At 64.2% G+C, this 21,604-nt stretch overlaps 3 protein-coding genes across 3 annotated transcripts; 2 read left to right on the top strand and 1 right to left on the bottom strand.

The window, feature by feature from the left end:
* Positions 1-2,389: 2,389 nt before the first annotated feature.
* Positions 2,390-7,360, bottom strand: LOC101521367 (p53-induced death domain-containing protein 1). Its single transcript, XM_058659629.1, has 16 exons — positions 7,199-7,360; positions 6,593-6,965; positions 5,991-6,404; positions 5,676-5,885; positions 5,542-5,596; positions 5,251-5,452; positions 5,046-5,171; positions 4,774-4,953; positions 4,553-4,700; positions 4,347-4,482; positions 4,121-4,271; positions 3,461-3,584; positions 3,267-3,385; positions 3,087-3,200; positions 2,801-3,000; positions 2,390-2,723 (listed from the first exon to the last, which is right to left on the bottom strand). The coding sequence occupies exons 2-16, from the start codon at positions 6,888-6,890 to the stop codon at positions 2,465-2,467; spliced, it is 2,736 nt and encodes a 911-aa protein (XP_058515612.1). The 5' UTR covers positions 6,891-6,965; positions 7,199-7,360; the 3' UTR covers positions 2,390-2,464.
* A 7,578-nt stretch (positions 7,361-14,938) lies between these two features.
* On the top strand, positions 14,939-16,454 carry LOC131477940 (large ribosomal subunit protein P2). Its single transcript, XM_058659567.1, has 4 exons — positions 14,939-15,089; positions 15,685-15,733; positions 16,153-16,251; positions 16,344-16,454. The coding sequence occupies exons 1-4, from the start codon at positions 14,967-14,969 to the stop codon at positions 16,418-16,420; spliced, it is 348 nt and encodes a 115-aa protein (XP_058515550.1). The 5' UTR covers positions 14,939-14,966; the 3' UTR covers positions 16,421-16,454.
* Positions 16,455-17,335: 881 nt separating this feature from the next.
* Positions 17,336-20,931, top strand: LOC101521600 (patatin-like phospholipase domain-containing protein 2). Its single transcript, XM_004599246.2, has 9 exons — positions 17,336-17,639; positions 18,528-18,760; positions 18,835-18,900; positions 19,101-19,310; positions 19,449-19,509; positions 19,778-19,954; positions 20,043-20,175; positions 20,266-20,388; positions 20,459-20,931. The coding sequence occupies exons 1-9, from the start codon at positions 17,453-17,455 to the stop codon at positions 20,739-20,741; spliced, it is 1,473 nt and encodes a 490-aa protein (XP_004599303.2). The 5' UTR covers positions 17,336-17,452; the 3' UTR covers positions 20,742-20,931.
* Positions 20,932-21,604: the final 673 nt, after the last annotated feature.

Below are 21,604 nucleotides of genomic sequence, written 5' to 3'. Positions count from 1 at the left end.
GGCGGCAGAGGGTGGGTGGGTGTGGCTTAGTGTGGTGCTGGGCCCCACCTTCAGGGACCACCACAGTGTCAGTTACCACCACGGGCAGCTGGGTCCTGGAGGAAGGCCGGGAATCAATGGAGCCCCCAGCCTCCTGCGCCATACCCACCATCTAAGGCCGGAGATGCTTGGGTAGGGGAGGCGGCTCCTCATGGCCACCCACCCCTGGGCCCCTCACCATGTCCTCCCGGCTGGCCTTCCACAGCACACGCTGGCGCTCATGTGCACACGGCTCGAGCTCCAGCTTTTAAAGGGCCAGGCCACCCTGGGGGACAGTGGCACGGGCCAGAGTGGCTGCCTGAGGACCTCGACCCTGAACCAGCTTGGCTGGGACGGCCACCACCCCCACCCTGAGGATGCCGAGCTGGCCCCTGCCGCCTCAGGATGGGCCTGGGGGTCCTCAGCATTCCTGGTCAGCTGGGCTAGACGAGGCTGGCCTGGGGCTCCCAGGAGCTGCCCCCCATCCACTCTGCAGGAGAGGGGGTATCCCCCACCAGCCGTCGGCTGGGACTTCCCAGGGAAGGCAGCGAGGTGATGGGTGGGGGGCTCCTGGAGCCCTGGACCCGCTCCTGCCGCTGTCTCCCCCCTCCCGAGGTCAGCAGTGACAGACTCACCAGCAGCTGGCAGCTCGGGGAGCTCACACGGCTCGTGACCACCCCCAGGTCCCTCGCAGGGAGCCACCTCCCGGCAGATAAAGCCGGCAGCAGAGGGGGAGGCGACGGGCCTCGGGATTGGCCGCGGGGCGGGGTGGGGCGGGCTGTGGGGAGGGGGGCAACTTTCTCTTTCACTTTAGGCAGCTGGGGCTCCTGGCAGCTTCTGGGAGAGGCAGGAGGGCTGGGGGCGTCCCACACACCAGGGACTGCAGCCCCCGGCCACGGAGGTGTGTGTGGGGGTCCTGGCTGCAGCCGCAGGGGGCCGAGTGCAGCATCACCTCCCGGCCTGGCACCCTGGGGAGGCGCCGGCTCCCACCTGTGCCTATCAGTCAGGGGCAGGTGCCCAAGGGCAGGGGAGGGCTGGCTGGCGGCCACCCAGGCCGTGCACACCTGGCAGGTCCAGAGGGCAGGGAATGGGGCACTCTGCGGCGCCAGGGCCAGGGTCAGGACCACATCCTTCGCCAGCCTCTGAACTTTAACCCGGCCCCTCCCCCACCCCACCTGCCTCTGGAGGTGCGGAGAGGCCTCAGCCGGCTCTGCCAGCTGCCCTGGGGCCTTCTGGGGCGAGGTCTGTCCCCTCACTCTGAAATCCCTCCCAAAGGGTCTAGTCCAGCCCCCGTAGAGCCGTCCTTCCCTGGAGGGGCACTAGAAGTCAAGGGCATTACAGGGTGGAGAGGCAGGAGGGTCCTCCCACCGAACGGAGCCATCAGCTGGCAGGGCCTTCCTTTGCACTTCGCCCCCTCCCTGCCCTTAGGTGAGCTGGGGAGAAGCGGCTTGGGGATACCTGGGGCGACGCCGCCTTGCCCAGGAAGGGCGGCCAGGGGTGAGGCCCGGGGCGCTTCCCACACAATCGCTCCCGGCTGGCTGGAAGGCCCGGAAGGGGTCCTGGGCGGCGCCGCGCCCCAGCGGTGGACAAAGGAGATGCGGGCCCCGCCTGGCCACGCACGCGTCCACACCCGTCCGCGGGGGCCCGCGAGTGCGCCCCGGCACGACCTCTCGTGCGCTCGGGCCCCAGGCGCCCACCCGCGGGGACACGTGTGCGCGGGGAGCGCGCCCGGCACAGCCGGGGCCGAGTACGGCCTCCCACACCCGGGCGACCGAGGGGCCGGAGCATCCGCCGGCCCAGCACCCGCCGCGGCCACCCCGCGCGCCCCAGCGGGCAGCAGCCTCCTCCCCCGCCGCGGCACCCTGGCCGCACCCGGGCGAGCGCACGCGGCCGCCCCGCAGGCACTCACCGCGCTCCGCCGCCCGCCGCCCGCCGCGCCGCGCGCCCGCCTGCACCGAGACGGGGAGGCGCGTCTGCTCGGGGCCGCGCGCGCTCCGCCCCCGGCCCCGGCCCGGCTCGCGGGCTCCGGCTCCCCCTCCCGGCCGCCGCGGCCACTGCGCCGCCACCACCTGGGAGCCCTCTGGGCCTGCTGCCCGCACCGCAGGGGCGCAAGTGTTGGTGGAGCGCGTGAGAGGGGTGCTCTGGGAGAGGAGGGGTCCCGCAGCCAGCTGGGGGAGTTGGGAGGGAACATAGGCCCAGCGGGACAGCAAAGGCGATTTTGTATCGGGCTGGCTGCTATTTTGTAACGCCGGTGGGATGTGTGGCGCTCCTAGGAGGGTGTCCTGGGCACAGGGCCACCCCTGACCTTCCAGCTCCCTTCCACCCCTCAAATAAAGCCAGCTGCAACAGAGACAACAGCGCGTGTTTTTTGCACACAGAACACCAAGGCTTTCATGGAGGGCCCCGCCTACCCCAGCAGGTCAAGTCCAGGGCCACGTGGCCAAGCCTAGGCCTGGGCAGGCTCCGCAGCCGGTGCAGGGCTGGGGTCAGCTGGAGAGGGGTCCTGCCCGGCCAGGCCTGTGCGCCGGATGCTGTCCTGGTACTTGCTGTGGCCAAGGTCCAGGATGGCCCGAACCTCCTCTGCCACGTCCCGCCGGCCGCTCTGCTCCAGGGCCGTCAGCAGCTGCCCCACGGCCCCCGGCTGCCCAGCCTGGCACTCAGCCCAGGAGAAGAGCATATGGCGGATCTGCCCATCCAGGTCGTCCCTGGGAGAGGAGGAGTGGTGACCACGAGTCCAGCAGGCTGAGGCCCAGCTCTCCCGGCTCCTGGCCCCGTCCCTCACCGGAAGGCGTGGCGGATGCGCTGCAGCTGCTGGTGGGGGAGGCCCAGGTGCAAGGCCACGGTGGGCCAGTCGGGCCCCAGGCGAGCTGCCACACTCAGCAGGTTGCTCTGGGTCAAGAAGCCGGTCTCCGCGTCACCCAGGTTCAGAGGGGCCAGGGAGAGTCCAGCACCCTGCTCTGCCCTCGTGGATGCCCGTAGCCTCTGCGGGAAGGAAGGTGTGTAGGGAGCCCCACCTCCCTGCCCTGCCCGCAAGCCCGCCCCCAGCACGCCATGGGCCGTGTCCGCACCGGCAGTTTGAGGGGCAGGGTAGCCATCCACAGGTCATCTGCACCCTTCCTCCGCCGGGCGGCCTCAGCCTCCGCGGGGACCTCGGTGGGCACTGTGCCCCGGTAGAAGGACACCTGGGGGGAGGGGATGTTCAGAGCTCTGGGCAGCCTGGGGGCCCGTGCCCGACCCCAAGCACACACCTGTCCCCGCACATCCTGAGCGCGGCGGTCCAGGGCTGTAGTCACATACACCTCCTTCACGTTCTTGAGGTGGGAGTAGAAGACAAAGCAGACTCTGCCCCCCACGCAATCGGGCCGGTCTGGGGGCGAGCAGCGGTCAGCTGGGGGTGAGCGCAAGGGGTCCCAAGGGGTCCCTGCCTGGGCTCAGAGCCTACCGGCGTCCACCTCAATGCCCCGCTCGAAAGCTGCAAAGAACTTCTCGCCCTCAAACAGCTCCACGGTGTCCGAGGGCTCTGGGCCGCGGTACCGATCCAGCAGCCGCTTCAGGGCAGCGTCCACCTGCGGGGAGCCCGAGCTCCTGGGACCTGGCCCCACCACACCCCCAAGGCTTCCCAGTGAGCCAGGCCTGCACAGCCCCCACACTGCCCCGGCCCCCACAATCTCCCCACTGCCCCCCCTACTGCCCTGGGCACCCAGTGTCACCCAGGTCCCCACTGCCCCCAGAGCTTCCCCACTGCCCCAGCCCACCACAACCTCCCCCAGCCCCCCCACTGCACCGGCCCACCACAACCTCCCCCAGCCCCCCCCACTGCCCCGGCCCACCACAACCTCCCCCAGGCCCCCCCCACTGCCCCGGCCCACCACAACCTCCCCCAGGCCCCCCCACTGCACCGGCCCACCACAACCTCCCCCAGCACCCCCCACTGCCCCGGCCCACCACAACCTCCCCCAGCACCCCCCACTGGACCCGGCCCACCACAACCTCCCCCGGCCCCCACAGCCCCCACATTGCCCCAGCCTACCACAGCCTCACCGAGCCCCCCACACTGCCCTTGGCACCCACAGCCTCCCCCAGGCCCTCTACACTACCCTACCTTGTCCCGGGGCAGGCACTGCAGGAGGACCTGCTCAGGGTCCCGGCGTCGCTGCAGCGCGATGAGGTTCACGCGGTGGAGCCGCAACCGCTCCCAGGCCTTGCGCGCCAGCTCCCCAACACAGGTCTTGGTGGTATACCACAGCCAGTACCTGGGGGGCCGGGAGTGAAGCTAGGGGGCTCAACACACAGGGAGGGGGCTGAGGGAGCGGGCGGGGCACACTGACCAGGAGAAGTGGGTGACCTGGAAGCGGGCATACAGGTGGGTGAGCTCCAGCCCCACCCCCGCTGTGATGTCGTCCCACGAGGCTGCGGGAGGGGCCAGGTGTAGCAGGTGCAGGCGGGAGCGGTCCAGACTGAGGCCTGGGTGGGGACAGCAGCTGAGGCCCCCCGGCCAGGTCCTGGGGCCAGGTCCCAGCCGGCTGCCTCTTACCTGTGAGCCCGGCCGGCAGAGGCAGCTGCACAGTGACCGGCTGCAGGAAGGCAGAGCCGCCACTGAGGGACAGGCACAGCAGGGGACTCACAGCTGCCTCGGGTTCCCCCAGGAGGGCTCGCAGCTCCCGGCCAGCCATGTGTACCACCTGCAGTGGACAGGGCCCCTGAGCGTCCGTGTGCTGGGGAACCCTTGCTGCCTGCGGCCCAGCCGACCCATACCTGCATGGACACACGGCGAGGTTCCTGAGTGGCCCCCGGGGGGAAGGTGACCTTGACCCCGGGATGGCCCGAGGAACACAGCAGCGTCCCCTCCGGTGGCACCAGGCAGGCATCAGACACGGGGCGCAGGACTGCGAGGAACCATGAGAAGTGGGGCACCTGGCAGCGGGCCCAGAGCCACTGGGACAGCAAGAGGCAGAGGAGACGCTGTGAGAGCAGCAGGCAGGGGCCGGGGCTGCCCACTGACCCCACCTAGCCCGGGCAGTTCTCACTTGGGGTGCCTCCTTCTCCAGGTGGGTTTCCAGGTCACTCCAGCTGCTGTCACTCCAGGTCCTGACCACCACCTCACGCCACAGCCGGGTCCGAGGGGGCACGACCCGCAGCCACAGGCTCACGTCCTGCGGAGGCAGGGTGTGTGAGGGCTGGGGCCCAGCCTGCGGCCGTGTCCCCACTCAACCTCCACCATCCTTGTCATGCCTTCTGGAAGACGAGCCCGTGGGGCCGCAGCTCCAGGACACCGCTAAGCAGGGAGTCGTGGGGACCCAGGGGGGCCAGGCCTGGCTCCGGCAGCCACAGCTGGTAGTAGATGGTGACAGGGGCCGCAGTGGCCCCTGCTGGGAACCGTAGGCGGACACCACTGGCCAGGGTCACACAGCAGCCTCGGGGGGTCACCAGGAAGCTGAGGAAGGAAGGGCGTGGGTCAGAGGGCAGCGAGAGGCCCCTGGGGACAGGGTAGAGAGAGGGTGTCCCTCACCTACCACCCCCTACCTGTCCACATCCGAGGTCAGGGACAGCCGGGGCATTTCTGGCTCCAGGGGCCTCCCTGTGGGAGGAGTTGATAGGTGCTGGGGTTGGTGCCAGGCCTGGGGGCCCACCTGTCACCTGCCTTGGTGTGGGCCTACCTGGGGGGCTCGGGAGGCCTGGGGAGGCCTCGCCCAAGGGGTTGCCCTTCAGATGCACAAAGGGGGCGTCCCGTAGCTCGACAGGCACATCTCGGAGCTGGTTGTCTCGCAGGTCCAGCTGAGCCAGCAGTGGGAGGCCCGCCAGGCTGGCGGGCACGGAGGTTAGACGGTTGCTATGGAGGGTGAGGACCCGCAGGGAGCGCAGCCCAGCTGTGAACGGGCGGAGAGCAGTGGGCACTGGCTAGCATGAGCAGCCCGTAGTCCGCAGGGGACAAGGGGTGCTGCCCGCTGGTCTGGGGCTCTGCCGCCACTCACCCAAGGACGCGGGAACGGCCTGCAGTGCGTTGGACGCCAGGTTCAGCTCAGAGAGGCTGCAGAGGCCTGAGATGGCAGGGGGCAGGGCGTCCAGCAGGTTCCCCGAGAGGTCGAGACGCCGCAGGCTGGTCAGCGCGCCCAGCGTGGTGGGCAGTGCCTGGAGCTGGTTGTGTGCGGCCGAGAGGAAGGTGAGGGCAGAGAGGGTGCCCAGAGCCTCAGGCAGCTCCGAGAGGTGGTTGTAGGAGACCAGCAGCGCATCCAGGCCACGCATGTGTGGGATGCAGGCCGGCAGCGTCCGCAAGCTGTTGAAGCTTAGGTCCAGGTGGGCCAGGCGGGCCAGGCCGCCCAGAGCGGCTGGCAGTGTGGTCAGGGTGCCCGGGAGGCAGGCACCCAGTGGGTCCCGGCGCTGCCCTCCTGGGGAGGGGCAGGGGTCATGGCCTTCAGCGCCAGGGCCCCAGCCCCCAGCCCCACCCAGCAGCCCTCCCCATCCTGAGCTGTAGCAGGTACTGGACAGTGCGGGCCGTGCTGCCCCGTGCACGCTGGGTCAGCTCAGCAGTGCCCCTGGGAAGGCAGGGTCCAGGACAGGAGGCAGGTAGGCTCACCTGTGAGGACCAGGGAGCGGAGGCGGGGCAGGTGAGTGGGCACCAGGGCCAGGGCGGCCTCCAGCAGCCTGGGGTCCTGGTGGGGGCTCAGCCGCAGGAACTCCACCTGCTGCAGCTCGGGGGCCGGCTGGGCACAGAGGCGCAGGAGCCGCCGGCAGCCCCCGGGCTGCAGGTCCAGGCTCAGTCTGTTCCCGGCCAGGAGAGGAGGTGCGGCGGGCTCGGCCTCTGCCGCCTGGGCTGCGGCAGCATCTGGGGTGGCAGCTGCCGCGGGCTGCAGCCCCTCCGCCTCTGTCGCCATCACCCGCCGGCTGTCCTCGGGGGACGGGCATGTCCCAGCTCGCAGGCCAGGCCTGCTCGGGCAGGCCCCGGGAAGCTGCGGAGCCCAGGAGAGGAGGGGGTGAGGGCAGCCCGGCCAGCGCGGCTGGGGCGGTGTGATCGCTCTGGGGACTGTGCGCCCCTTGGCGGGGCGGCTCGGAGCCCCTGGCCTTTCCGTCATGAAGCTGGACCGCGCCTGCGCCCCCTCCCCGCCCACCCCGACCTGGGGTCCGAGCCCACTTTGGGCGCCCGCACGCATCGGCTGGGAAGGAGCGGGGCTAGGACCCTCACCTGCCGCGCGGGTGGCTGGGCCCGGGCGTCTGAGAAGCGGACGTGGTGAAGGACCCGAGGTGAGAGCCGCCTGGTGGCTTCGGAGTGACCACTGCAGGGAGCTCTGGGCTCAGCCGGGAGAGCGCGCAGACCGGCGCCCGGGCCGGCTTCCCGCTTCCCGCTTCCCGCGCGCAGGCGGGGACTCCGGGCTCCGCCCCGTCGGTCACGCCCCGCGCAGGGGCGGGGGTCAGCGGTCAGCGGTCAGCGCCAGGCCCGAGGCGGCGTCGCCGCGGGGAGGCTCTCCGGGCACCAAGCCACAGCCAGGGGCAGGTGCCCAGGAACGGGGCTTGCTGGTCCTGCCCCCTCGCAGGCTCCAGGAGAGAGAAGGCTCCAGTCCAGCAGCTGGTACCCTGCCCAGGCTTGGATGCAGAGACCCCGACTGCACCTCGTCCAGCCGGGCAGCGCCTGTTAGTTCCCGCCCCTCGCAGGGCTGGGTGGACGTGCGCCCAGTCTCCTGGACCCTGAGCTGGGGCCAGGCGGAGGCTGCGTGCAGTCACCCACGGGGATGTTTTCACTCCTGGAGTGTGTGGGGTGGGCTTGATGCCCCTGGTGGGAGGCCCGCGTCCCACACCTAGGGTCCTAATCCTGCTTCTTCCATGCACCTCCAGTACTGGGGTCGCCAACACCCACCTGGGGGCCCAGGCTGGACGCCTGGCTCCTGGATTTGGCCTGGCCCAGCCCTGGTTGTTTCTAGAATTTGGGGAGTAAACCAATGTTTGGAAGAGCTTGTCTCCTAAATAAAATGAAAATAAAAATTGAATAACCACTTTGAAAGACAGAGAAGAGGAATGATTTTTATTTTTTTATTTTTTTTAAAGATTTATTCAGTTTATTACAAAGTCAGATATACAGAGAGGAGGAGAGACAGAGAGGAAGATCTTCCATCTGATGATTCACTCCCCAACGGAGCCGCAACGGCCGATGCGCGCCGATCCGATGCCGGGAACCTGGAACCTCTTCCGGGTCTCCCATACGGGTGCAGGGTCCCAAAGCTTTGGGTCGTCCTCGACTGCTTTCCCAGGCCACAAGCAGGAAGCTGGATGGGAAGTGGAGCTGCCGGGATTAGAACCGGCGCCCATATGGGATCCCGGGGTGTTCAAGGCGAGGACTTTAGCCTCTAGGCCACGCCACCGGGCCCAGGAATGATTTTTAAAGATTGACCGTTGTATATCTGACTTTGCAATAAAAATAAATAAATCTTTTAAAAAGAGATTTGTTGGAAAGGCAGATTTATGGAGAGAAACATCTTCCATCACTGGCTCACTCCCCACATGAACCAGATCCAGGCCTGGTGAGTAGCAGGGGCATGGGTACCCAAGTCGCCCACCCGCCACACCCCAGGGCGTCACTGGCAGAAGACAGCCTCAGGAAGGGGTGGGACCGAGTCACCTCCCACTCAACATTGGCACCTGGGGGCTCAGCTCTGCCCACAGCCTGCGGTTTCCAAGGTCTGCTGGGCTGAGGCTTCCTGGAGTGGGGTCCCCTGGTGCCTCTCCTGGGGCATTGTGCTCAAGGGTTGTGCCAAGGCGTGAGAGCTTCCTGTTGGTGCCAGCGCCAGGCTGCAGCGGGTTAACCATCACTGCAGCACCAGTACCCCATGTGGGCACCGGTTCGTATACCAGCTGTTCCACTTCCCTTCCAGCTCCCTGCTCATGGTCCAGGAAAGCAGCCAGTGCCCTGGCCCATGGGCTTGGACCCTGCACCCATGTCAGAGACCTGGAGGAACTTCTCTAAGACTCTCATGACCAGAAAAGAATTCTAGGCCAGGTTGATCCAATCACATGTTTTGAAGTGTTCAGGGCTGGCGCTGTGGAGTCACGGGGAAGCCAGTTTGGGCTGACCTGCGGTGTTACCATCCCATGGGGCTGCTGGTTTGAATCCCAGCTGCCTCCCTCAATTCAGTTCCCTGCCCGTGCATCTGAGAGGCACCAGGGACAGCAAGTGCCTGGCCCTGCACCTGCATGGGAAACCCAGCGGAAGCTCCTGGCTCCTGCCTTCAGATCAGCTCTGCTCTGGCCGTGGTGGCCATCTGGGGAGTGAGCCAGTGGATGGACAACCTTTCTGTCTGCCTCTCCTTCTCTGTAAATCTGAGTTTCCAATAAAAAGCAAATAAATCTTTTTTAAAAAGATGTATGTTTTCCCTGCTGTGGACAACTGCCCAGGCTGCCTTGCACCTTGGCAAGTTTCACACTGCTGGGAGAGAAGCTCCAGGGGCTGGCAGGAACTCTGGGCCTGCTTGATGCGAAATGTGGGTTAATTATACATCTACCAGCATATTTTTTTTTCTTGAGATAAGAGAGGAAGACAGCGAGCTCCGAGCCCAGGACACGCTATCTTGTCCCCCACGCGGGGGGCGGCAGATTGCCTGGGAACATATTGGAGTAGGAACAGCTGGGGGCATATTTTCAGGAGAGAAGTGACTTCTGGGGGCTTCCATGGACCAGCCTACTGTGTTCACAGATAGTCACAGCAATGGACAGGGTGGTTTAGAGAGGGCCTGTGTGGGTCAGGGCCCAACAGCCGCCCAGGTAGGGGACCCCCTGGCACACAGAGATGCCTGGCTGGGCTAGGCCACAGTACCCGCCTGCCAGTGTCGGAGCAAGGGGTCGCAGTACACACCATAGAAGCGGGTCTAAGGGCAGGTCCTGCAGGAGACTTGTAGGCTGGCTTCTGTGGGACTGCGGCACCCAGGGCTTATGAGGAGAGCTGGGGAGGTGGGAAGATTAATGAATCTACCAAGTCCCCTGGCTCTAAACGCTCTTGGCCACGTCAGGATGTCTGGGAGTCATCAGAGGACCGTCCCCTCGTCGGGATGTGTGGAGGTCATCAGAGGACCGTCCCCTCATCGGGATGTCTGGGGGTCATTGGAGGACCGTTCTCCACCCACTGGGTACTGCTGTACGCTGACAGCAAGAAGAGGTCCCTCCCCTGGGGTGACGCGCATCTCACCCACCTTCCTCTGTGCCTGACCCTTCCTCATTAGGGGCCCACATGGGCATGCATCCCTCTCAACTGTGTAAATAGCAAAAACCAAAAACAAAATATTAAAAAGGTTGCTTTTGGTCGTGGGCTTCCGTTACTCTAGCACTGTGGACTCTTGGCCTCCCAGTGCCTGGGGGCTCGCTGACTTCCCACAGACAGACACAGGAAAGCACCACACACAACGGTGTGGTATTGCAGTGACTGGTACCCCAGTAGCACTAAGCAAGCTTCGACCTAAACTCCACCAGCAACAAGGTGGGAAGGGACGTTTACTGAGAGCTCAGGAGCTAAACTCATACAAAGAACTGCCCACCTGCTGGTCTATTTGATTTGACCAGGAGCAGAGACAGAGCAGCAGATCCCAGATGGGCAGTGTGGGAACAGGGTGGATTTTACACCCCATTCTGCCCCCTACAGCCAAATCGGGCGCCATTTTGTACAGTGTGGAAAAATTTCAACCCTGCAGGGACAACAGTGAGCTGTGCATGTGCTGAGCTGGGAGCAAACTTACTGAACTCAGTGCATTGCAGTGGTCCCACAGGAAAATAATATTGACTAGGGCATCGTACGGGTCAAAATAGGTCCGGGCAGCCCTCAGACCTGAAGGCCAACAGGTTCTGGCAAGATCAGCACCACCAACAACCTAGCTATATAGGACACCTGGTGTCTCCCTCATCCTGGGACCTACTCCAACCGGAAGTGGGAGAAAGGTTGTACAGATAGCGGTGCAGCCTCAGCATGGTATCACAGGAGGCGGGGAGTGGTGAGGCAGGAGCTGGGGCTACTGAGACCATGGTGGAAATCTAACATAAGAACCCAGACCTGGAACTCGCTGGAGGGAGCGGCACAAGTGACTGCAAACAAAGAGCTGAGTACCAACGGCACTAAATAAAACCGAACTGTAGACGTGTGGGTGGCAGAGCTTAGAAACCTGCCCCAAGCAGAAGGCTCTGCTAACCAGAAGTACCATGCCCCAGAGCAAAAGAAGAGACAGTGGCACAATGACCATTACTGAAGACTGCCCTGCAAAGGAGCAAAAGCCTTTGCCAACCTCAGACTTCACTGAGGGAGACATCGAGCAAATGGAGGGTACAAAATTCAAAACACTTGTTATAAAGCCTCTTATCAACAATGAGAAGTACATAAAGCAGGAGTTCAAGCAATTTAAGGAATCTGTTACACAGGAAATGAATCAAATGAAAGCTGATATATCAGAAATGAAGAATATGGTGAAGCAAACTAAAAGTACAGAGGAGAGTCTCCAAAATAGAATGGAGGAGGCAGAAGAAAGAATCTCAGAATTGGAAGGTATTTCCTGTCACCAAGAGGAACAAACAAAAAGCTGGAAGCAGAGCTGGGTTAAGCTAAAAAAATGTATTGAAGAATTGAAAGATACTATTAAAAGGCCAAATGTAAGAGTTATGGGAGTCCCAGAAGGTGCAGAAAGAAAAACTGGGATTAAGGGTGTGTTCAATTAAATAGTAGGGATTTTTTCCCTAATCTAGAGAAAGAATTCAGAAACAAGATCCAGGAGGGGCACAGAACTCCCAACAGGCCTGGTTAAAAGTGATCTTCACCACGACACATGATAATCAAGCTCTCTTCGATTGGAACATAAGGAAAAGACCCTTAAATGTGCACGTGAAAAAAATCAACTGACATATAAAGGATTGCCAATTAAACTCACAGGAGATCTCTCACAGGAAACTCTACAGGCCAGAAGAGAATGGAGTGACATATTCCAGATTCTAAAAGAAAAAATTGTCAACCCAGGATAATGTACCAGCAAAGCTTTTCTTTGTCTTTGAAAAGGAAATAAAATTCTTCCACAGTACAGAAAAGTTAAAAGAATTTGCCTCTTTCAAACCTGCGCTACGAATGATACTTCAAGATGTTCTCTTGACAGAGAAGAGGAATAGCACCCACCAAAACCAAAGGCAAATGTGAAGAACATCCCAGGAAAATGACAACAGAAGACTAAATCAATGGACAACCCATTGCTAAAACGACAGGGTCAAATTACCACCATTTACATTCATATTAACCTTGAATGTAAATGGCTTAAACTCATCCATCAAATGTCACAAATTAGTAGACTGGATTTAAAAAAATCCTAAAACCCATCTATTTGTTGCCTGCAGGAGGCATATCTCACCAACAAAGATCAGCGGAAATTGTATTTCATAGATTTTTAAAAATTTATTTATGTTTATTATATTTTTGACAATCTTTACATAGTTAATTACGGTAAAAAGTTTCAGGGGCTATAGGGAAGTGGGTAAGACTATTATGTCCATATTGTTTCCTTCTTGTATCTGAGGTAAAGGGGGATATTGAGGCAGAAGCCCCACCCAGTCTCCCACCCACCCCAGGTCCCGGATGTGGGACATGCTCTGAGATCCTTGCTCAAGTGGTTTTGATAGTTCATTAGCTATGAATCGCTGCCATTTTCGCCACTCCAAGCACGATGAGGTCGTTGAAGAATCCACTGATTGACATAGTCCATCATAGAGCCTTCATTTGTCCAGTATTTCACTGCCAACATATAGCTGAGGTGGTTGATTGACTTGTTCTTTCTTCTGTCTTTTCTTGGTTAGGGTTCTGAGTCCAGCAGTTCGATTGGGGAGATCCCCAAAGAAACTTTGAGGTGTTCCCAGACCAGATTCTTGTATGTTGTAGCAAGCACAGGGCCCGGCACAGTCTATCGCCACGATCAGCTGGTGGTTGCAATTACTGGGTTGGTTCTGGTTTCAGTCCCGACATCCACTGAAACCAATGTGTGTTGCAGTCCAGCCTGGTTCTGCCCAGAACATACTCGGCCCTCACATCAACCAGTGGAAGCTGCAGCCTAGTCGGAGCGACCCACAATAACCCCCACCAGGCCCGCCCCCTACCCTGGTTTGCCAGTATGTATAGCAGACTAGTCCAGTCTGTCCCACATCCCATTTGGCTCTCATACTTGTCGATGGGTATTGAAGCTTGGTTCTATCTAACCAGCTCAACTATGCAGCCCTCACGGATGTTGTTGAGTGCCTCTCTGTCTAGCCACACCAGCCCCCGTACTAGTTTTCATGCCCTCCCACGAAAGTAGTAACCCAAGAGGGAGGAGCCCACTATTTCCCTCCCGGGTCTCTCTCAACCCTTGTTTATGTACTATTCGGGTGGTTCTGTGGGTTTGACTTGACATAAAGATTTTAATTTTTTTTTTAAGTTTCATCTTTTCAAATAGATCATACAGTAGCATCCCTTTCTTCAAGAAGGTTCTTGATTTTCATTTCTTCAGTGACACGTTAGTCATTCAGTAGCATGTTATTTAACTTCATGGTATTGTTCATTTCTTTTTCCTTCCTGTTGTTGTTTCAGTTTTGTAGCTTTTCGTTTAAGGGGATGTACAGTAACCGTGTCATGGAGACTATCCTATCCAGATGTGAGGATACAATGCAGTAGGCATCTGTACTTCCAGACAAAGAGGGGCTCCCAGTGAAACTGTTCACTCTATCTTGACAATAGGATGCTGGACTCCTCCACCGTCCATGCCCGCAATGATGGACATATGACTGTGCATGAAGAACTATACTTCAGTAGTGATATAGGGGAACTCAGTGATGGGGGGACTGGGGAGGGGGTGTGGGAAATCCCAGGGCCTATGGAACTGTATCATAAATAATAATAACGACAATGAAGGCTATGAAATAAAAGTAAAAAGGGTATTTATTTCTACTGGAAAGGCAGATGTGCACAGCTGTCCCATCTCCTGGTTCAGTCCCCCAAGGCCCCGAGGTTTCGGGCCGTTCTCTGCTCGCCCAGCGGAGCAGCCGGGACGCGAACCCGTGTCCACAAGGGCTGCGGGCCCGCGGTGGTCAGCTCAGCGCCGGGGGAAGGACGGGAGGCCGGACGCCATGACGGCGGGGAGGGACCGGGAGGGACCAGGAGGGACCCGCAGACGGGGAGGGACCGGGAGGGAAGCGCGCACCGCCCAGCCGCCCCAGGCCCAGCACAACATGGACGCCACGGCCTCCGCCCGCCGCCTCGGCCGCGGGGCACCCTGGGATCTGCAGTCCGCGCCGCGCGGCATGCTGGGAGCTGTAGGCGCCGCGCGGCACGCCGGGAGCGCGGGGCACCTGGAGGCCCGGCCGGCCACCCACGCGCGCCGACCCCGCCGGGACCGAGGGCCGGTCTCCCCCTCGGCGCTCCGGAAAGGCCCGTCTCCCCCTCGGCCTGCCGTCCGTCCACTCCGGCCCGGCCCGCCTCGAGGGCGCCGCCGATGTCGTCACCGGACGAGTGGGCACGTCACTTGGCGGCGCCGCGCGCGGTGGCTGCTGGGACCGCGGTTTACCCCCGCCCCCCGCGTCGGCGTCTTCCTTTCCGCCGCGGACGGCGCCGAGGACGCACGCGGACGAGCGGGGAGGCCGCCGAGTGAGCCTGGGCACGGGGGAGACCGGGAGGGGTACCGGGGACCGGGAGAGGGGGTCGGGGACGGCGCCGAGGACGAGCGGGGAGGCCGCCGAGTGAGCCTGGGCACGGGGGAGACCGGGAGGGAGACCGGGGACCGGGGGAGGGGGTCGGGGGACCGGGACGGGGACAGAAGGACCAGGAGGTGCTCGGACGGCGCCCAGCACGCAGGCGACCCGGAGTGAGGGCGGCGGGGGGCGGAGGACGCCGGCCACCTGCTGGTCCTCCCGGGCACCGTGGTCCCGGCGGGGGAGGCCGTCCCGGCGCCCGGCGCCAACGGCGTCCTCTCCGTAGCATGCGCTACGTCGCCTCCTACCTGCTGGCCGCCCTTGGGGGCAACGCGTCGCCCAGCGCCAAGGACATCAGGAAGATCCTGGACAGTGTGGGCATCGAGGCGGACGACGAGAGGCTCAACAAGGTGCGGGGAGGGCGAGGGAGGGCCTCGGCTGCTGACCATCCCCACGTGCCCGCGAGGGCGGGGGCTGCTGACCACCCCACGGGTCCACAAGGGGCAGGGAGGGCGAGAGCCCGGGGCTGCTGACCACCCCACGGGTCCACAAGGGGCAGGGAGGGCGAGAGCCCGGGGCTGCTGACCACCCCACATGCCCACAATGGGCAGGGAGGGCGAGGGTGAGGGCCCGGGGCTGCTGACCACCCCACGTGCCCACAATGGGCAGGGAGGGCCGGGGGCTGCTGACCACCCCACGGGTCCACAAGGGGCAGGGAGGGCGAGAGCCCGGGGCTGCTGACCACCCCACATGCCCACAATGGGCAGGGAGGGCGAGGGCAGGGGCTGCTGACCCTCCACGTGCCCACAGTGGGCGGGGAGGGTGAGGGCCCGGGGCTGCTGACCACCCCACGTGCCCACAATGGGCAGGGAGGGCCGGGGGCTGCTGACCACCCCACATGCCCACAATGGGCAGGGAGGGCCGGGGGCTGCTGACCACCCCATGGGTCCACAAGGGGCGGGCAGGGCGAGGGCGGGGGGCTGCTGACTCTCCACGTGCCCACAGGTCATCAGTGAACTCAATGGCAAGAACATTGAGGATGTGATCGCCCAGGGTGAGTGCTGGGGGTGACCACGCCACGTCCGCCCTAATCCCTGTGGCCAGCGTGGCCTGCAGGCTTCGCTGGTGGACCAGAGCATGTGGGCCGCTCCCGCAGCCGTGGGTGCCGGGTGGTGTGCTCACGGGGCGGCTGCGCGGCCACAGGCCTGGCAGGGCTATCAGAAGTCCCCTGCCACGCCCTGGGGTGAGGGGGAAGGAGGGGGCCCAGTGACCATGGTCCTCTGGCCCGTGGGGCTCCAGCAGGGTGTTACCCACAGAGTCCTGTCCCTCTTGCCAGTGACTGGAGCCTAGGCCATCCCCACTAGGCTCCCTGGTCCCAGGCGTCAGTGGACACACATGAGGGCCTGTCCTGGGCTCGGAGCACACGTGGGGCGTGTATGTGTGTGCGGCCCAGCTCACCCGGTCTCCCCGCAGGCATTGGCAAGCTGGCCAGTGTGCCGGCTGGGGGGGCTGTGGCCGTGTCTGCTGCCCCGGGATCCGCGGCCCCTGCTGCCGGTGCGGCCCCTGCAGCAGGTGAGTGGGGGCTGCCAGTGAGTGGGTGTGGGCTGTTGTCCCCCCAACACCGCAGGGAGGACACCCCGTTCACACCTCTCCCCCCAACACAGCGGAAGAGAAGAAGGAGGAGAAGAAGGAAGAGTCGGAGGAGTCGGATGACGACATGGGGTTCGGCCTGTTTGACTAGATCCTGCGTCCCCCCAATAAAGCCTTTTATGTTACTTTCTGGTCTGAGCTGCTTGTCCTGGGGAGTCTGGGCGGGTGGGGGGATGCTCAGCAGGAACCCCGGGACCATCAGGGGTCAGTCCAGCAGCCTACATGGCAGGAGTGGGGTGTTGGGGTACCAGGCTCTGCCTGAGGCTGAAGGGCTGGGGTGACGGGTGGATGGGTACTGGGGATACCTGGCCGTCACACACTCTGGAATTGGGGCTTTGCCCACAGTTCATGTGGGAGCCAGCCAGGTCTCTGGGGAGCGGGGTGACGTGCGGCCAGCTGCCGGGGTTCCTGGAATCTCCCAACATGTTCCTGGCCAGGAGCCTCCTGGGGGACGGGTCTGTCCTCCAGAACCAGGGCAGAGGTGTCTGAGAACAGACCGGGAGGCCCTGCAGTTCTGTACCCCATTCCTGGAACCCCAAAGTTCCACCTGGGGTCTTTGTTCCCGACCACCACACCGTTCAAGGTCTCCCCTGCTTCCCCGTGGGGTGTCCCCAGGCCAGGATCAGGGGTGGGTGCGACCTGGTCCCTGTCCAGCTGTGCGTCTCCACCCCAAACTAAGGGTCCCCCGCCAGCCCTGTGGCCACAAGCGCACCCCCCAAAGTGCAAAGACCAGAATCAAGCGCGCCAGGACCAGGGTGGTTCTGGGGGCTCCCCGGCCAGGATGCGTGATGTCAGCGGGCGCCTCTGCTTCCGGGGCGGCGCTGGGGGAGGAAGGGGAGGAGGAGGAGGAGGCCGTGCGCCGGACACCCGGCCCGCCCCTCGCGGGTCAGGGACCCCCGGCCGACCCCCGCTTGGGCTTGGCCTGGTCCCCTCGGTTCGCAGGTGCCAGGCGCGGGGTGGGGGTGCGGTCTCGTGGGCGCGGCCGTTCCCCGCGCGCCCCCATTGGCCGTGCGCGCCGGCCCCGCCCCCGCCGCGGCCCCAAAGCGCCGCCCGCGCCGGCCTGGGCAGCGTCTCGGCTCCGGCGGCCGACACCGGAGTCCAGGGCCGCGGGCCGCCCGCCGCGATGTTCCCGCGGGAGAGCAAGTGGAACATCTCGTTCGCGGGCTGCGGGTTCCTGGGCGTCTACCACATCGGCGTAGCCTCCTGCCTCCGCGAGCACGCACCCTTCCTGGTGGCCAACGCCACGCACATCTACGGCGCCTCGGCCGGCGCGCTCACAGCCACCGCGCTGGTCACCGGCGCCTGCCTGGGTGAGCGGGGGTCCCGCCAGGGGCACAGGCTCCTCGGGGGGCGGCGCTGGTTTGTTTTGCTCCCGGGAGGGCACGGGCAGGTGCAGCCAGAGCTGCTTCACTGGAAAGAGAAAGAAGCTGGCCGGCGGAGCCCGATGCCGGAGGAATGCAGGATTCCTGCCCCTGGGCCAATAAGTGGCCGAGCCCCGGTGTGGGGCGGCCCCCTGCGGCCCGGGGCCCTTGGTGGAGGGGTCTGGGGGGCAGGTGGACGGTGCCGGTACTCCTGCCTACCTCCAGACCTGGGTGCTGGACTCCTGGGTGTGCGGGTGGGGCCTCTGGACTCTGGAGCCCCACGGTCAGTGATGCCCTAGTGGCCTGTCCACACACGCACTTCCGGCTGCCACATAGGGACCGTGTTTACAGCCCCAGGCCACCTCTGGGAGTGCCAGCAGGCACGTGTCCAGCAGCAGGCCGGGGTCCCCTCGTGACCTCTTGAGTCCTGCTACCCGGTCTGCCCCTGCCCACAGCCATCTCCCAAAGTGGCCCCAGGCAGGTCCTCAGCTCCGCCAAGCCACCCTAAGGGGCCCGATGGCCTGGACTGAGGACTTTGAGGCCTGGCCCCAGTCTGGGCCAAGTGGGTGACGGCGCAGCGCTCAGAGTTGAGCCTCTGCTGTGTCCCCAGTCCTGGGCTGATGCCACACCAGACCCGTGACTCATGGTGACAGGCGTTGGGCAATAGCTGGCAGAGGGCAGGTCCTTGTTTCTGCTGGCCAGTCGGCCCAGGCTCCTGGGGCCCTGCAACCCCTCTGAGGTCACTGAGGACACTACCTTGAGGCTGTGCTGGGCAGCTTGGGCGCGTAGCCCCCAGGGGTCGCCTGACCCCCTGATCCTGTGGCCTTGCCACCCCAGGTGAGGCAGGTGCCAACATCATCGAGGTGTCCAAGGAGGCACGGAAGCGGTTCCTGGGGCCCCTGCACCCTTCCTTCAACCTGGTGAAGACCATCCGTGGCTGCCTGCTGAAGACCCTGCCAGCTGACTGCCATGAGCGCGCCAGCGGCCGCCTGGGCATCTCACTGACCCGCGTCTCTGATGGCCAGAATGTCATCTTGTCCCACTTCAGCTCCAAGGAGGAGCTAATCCAGGTGGGTGCCCGGGTGAGGCCTCGTGGGGGGCGTGGGGAGCCCCAGGCCGGCTCACCAGCCCCTCCCGCCCCCAGGCCAACGTGTGCAGTACCTTCATCCCCGTGTACTGTGGCCTCATCCCTCCGGCCCTGCAGGGTGTGGTACGTAGCCTGTGGGCCTGGCCTGCACCCCTGGGACCGGGAGGGGAACTGCTCCCCGCCTGCCCCTGCCCTCTGCCTCACTTCCGGGTTGCTCAAGGGGCCCCGGGGCCCCTGCTTCCTGTGGCTGGTGCCCACTGGGGGAGAGGCCCCAGCCCAGCCACCCAGGGTCGGCCGTGACAGTGCTGTCTGCCGCTGTCCAGCGCTATGTGGACGGCGGCATCTCGGACAACCTGCCCCTCTACGAGCTGAAGCACACCATCACCGTGTCCCCCTTTTCGGGCGAGAGTGACATCTGCCCACAGGACAGCTCTACCAACATCCATGAGCTCAGGGTCACCAACACCAGCATCCAGTTCAACCTGCGCAACCTCTACCGCCTGTCCAAGGCGCTTTTCCCGCCGGAGCCCCTGGTGAGCGGGCAGGACGCGGGCAGTATGCCAACCACACCGGCCGTGCTGGGAATAGGCTAGGCCCAGACAGGCTGCTGGGTGGCGGCGAGGGGCAGAGCTGGTGCCCAGAGTGCTCAGGGTCCACCTTCCTGGCTTCAGGTGCTACGGGAGATGTGCAAGCAGGGTTACCGGGATGGCCTGCGCTTCCTGCGGCGGAACGGTGCGTGTGGGGTCGTGGGTGGGAGGAGTGCGGGACCGTGGGTAGGAAAGAGTGGCGCCCGCGGGGCAGGTCAGGGAGGTGTGTGTGGGGCCATAGGTGGGAGGAGTGTTTGCCCGCAGGGCCCGGTCGGGGAGGTGTGTGTGTGTGGGGGGGGCGGGGAGGCCATGGCCTGCTGCCCTCTGCTGGCCACTGACAGCTGCATCATGGGCTGCCCTGTCACCCAAGCCCTAACCCTAATCCTAACCCTAGTCTCTGCCACCCCCCCCAGGCCTCCTGAACCGGCCCAACCCCTTGCTGGCGCTGCCCCCGGCACAGCCCGAGCTCCCCGAGGACGAGGTCACCCAGGAGGTGGAGGCTGCAGAGGACTCGGCCCACGTGGGGGACTCGTCGCTGCCATCCGGGGAGGACCTCATCCTGGAGCACCTGCCGGCTCGGCTCAATGAGGGTGGGTGTGCGGGGAGGAGGCACCTGGCTGGGCCGGCCAGGCTCTGTTCCTCCGACCCACGCCTTCTCCCCTCTCCCTACTCCCACAGCCCTGCTGGAGGCCTGCGTGGAGCCCAATGACCTGATGGCCACGCTGTCCAACATGCTGCCTGTGCGCCTGGCCACCGCCATGATGGTGCCGTACACACTGCCACTGGAGAGCGCCGTCTCCTTTACAATCCGGTACTCAGCCCAGGAGGGGTTGCGGGGTGGTGAGGGACGTCACCCCGCACGCGGGGGTGGCCGGTGAGCCTGTCCGCCCTACTTCCCCAGCCTGCTGGAGTGGCTGCCCGACGTCCCTGAGGACATCCGGTGGATGAAGGAGCAGACAGGCAGCCTTTGCCAGTACCTGATGATGCGCGCCAAGCGGAAGCTGGGCAGCCACCTGCCTGCCGGGTGAGCCGCCGCCCTGCCTGCCTCCCGCGCGGCCAGGGAGCACCCGCTGACGCCCACCCTCGCCCCGCAGGTCGACGGAGCAGACGGAGCTGCGCCGCGCTCGGTCCCTGCCCTCCGTGCCGCTGTCCTGCTCCTCCTACAGCCACGCGCTGCCACGCTGGATGCGCGCGAACCTTTCCCTGGGGGACGCGCTGGCCAAGTGGGAGGAGTGCCAGCGGCAGCTGCTGCTCGGCCTCTTCTGCACCAACGTGGCCTTCCCGCCCGACGCGCTGCGCATGCGTGACCCCGTGGACCCCTCGGACCCTGCGGACCCCGTGCCTTCCCAGAGCCCTGCCCAGCCACCCCCTCGCTGAGTGCCCCAGCTCCCCGTGGTGGGCCCTGATGGGAGTGCTGGCTGGTGAGGTCTTACTCCCAGAACGGGCGACTTTGCTGTGAACCCCAACCCCACGGCCCCTCCCCAGGTGTACCAGTGGGGCGGGGGTATAGTGTCCTCCCTTCCAGGGGCGCCCCGGGGCCCTGCCTCCTGGGAACTTGGCACCTGCGCCTGCCCCGCGCCCTGCACAACTGTGTGAAGAAGTATTTATTTTCAGCAGAGCAGATGTAATAAAGGCCACGGCCCAGCTTCAGGCTGCGTCCCTCCCACACAGCTCCCCAGGCGCCTGGGGCCTGCAGCTGGGGGGGGGGCTGTCCTGTGGGCCAGGCACCATGGCCACCTGCCCGGCACTCTGCCCTGTGGCCTCCTGGCTGACCTGGCTGTGGTGGGACCAAGATCCTTGCTGAATTACAGCCAGGGTGTTTACAAAAGGTGGTGTTTGGGTGACGCAGCAGGGACATGCAGTCCACCCCGGGCTGGCCAGCTGTGGGCACAGGGCCTGGGCCGCATGGGATCAAGCTCCAGATCCACCCTGTGGCCAGCCCTGCAGCTCCAGCCCGGCTTGAGCCACCTCAGTGTCACCCCCACAAACTGCCTTGCTGTCACCCCCATGGCCCTCACCATGTCCCCAACGCTGACACCCCCATGGTACCCTCACTGTCACCTCCATGGCTCCTTCACCATCACCCTGTGGCCCCCTCACTGTGTCCCCCATGGCCCCTTGCCGTCACCCCCATGGCCTCTCACCATGTTCCCCCATGGCCCCCTCACTGTCACCCTGTGGCCCCTCACTGTGTCTCCCTGTGGCCCCTTGCAGTCACCCACATGACCCCTTCGCCGTCA

The sequence above is a fragment of the Ochotona princeps genome, unplaced genomic scaffold, assembly GCF_030435755.1.
Source record: "Ochotona princeps isolate mOchPri1 unplaced genomic scaffold, mOchPri1.hap1 HAP1_SCAFFOLD_148, whole genome shotgun sequence".
NCBI classification, from domain to species: domain Eukaryota; kingdom Metazoa; phylum Chordata; class Mammalia; order Lagomorpha; family Ochotonidae; genus Ochotona; species Ochotona princeps.
The sequence above is the reverse complement of the archived record's forward strand: the minus strand, read 5'-3'. Positions and strand labels throughout refer to the sequence as shown.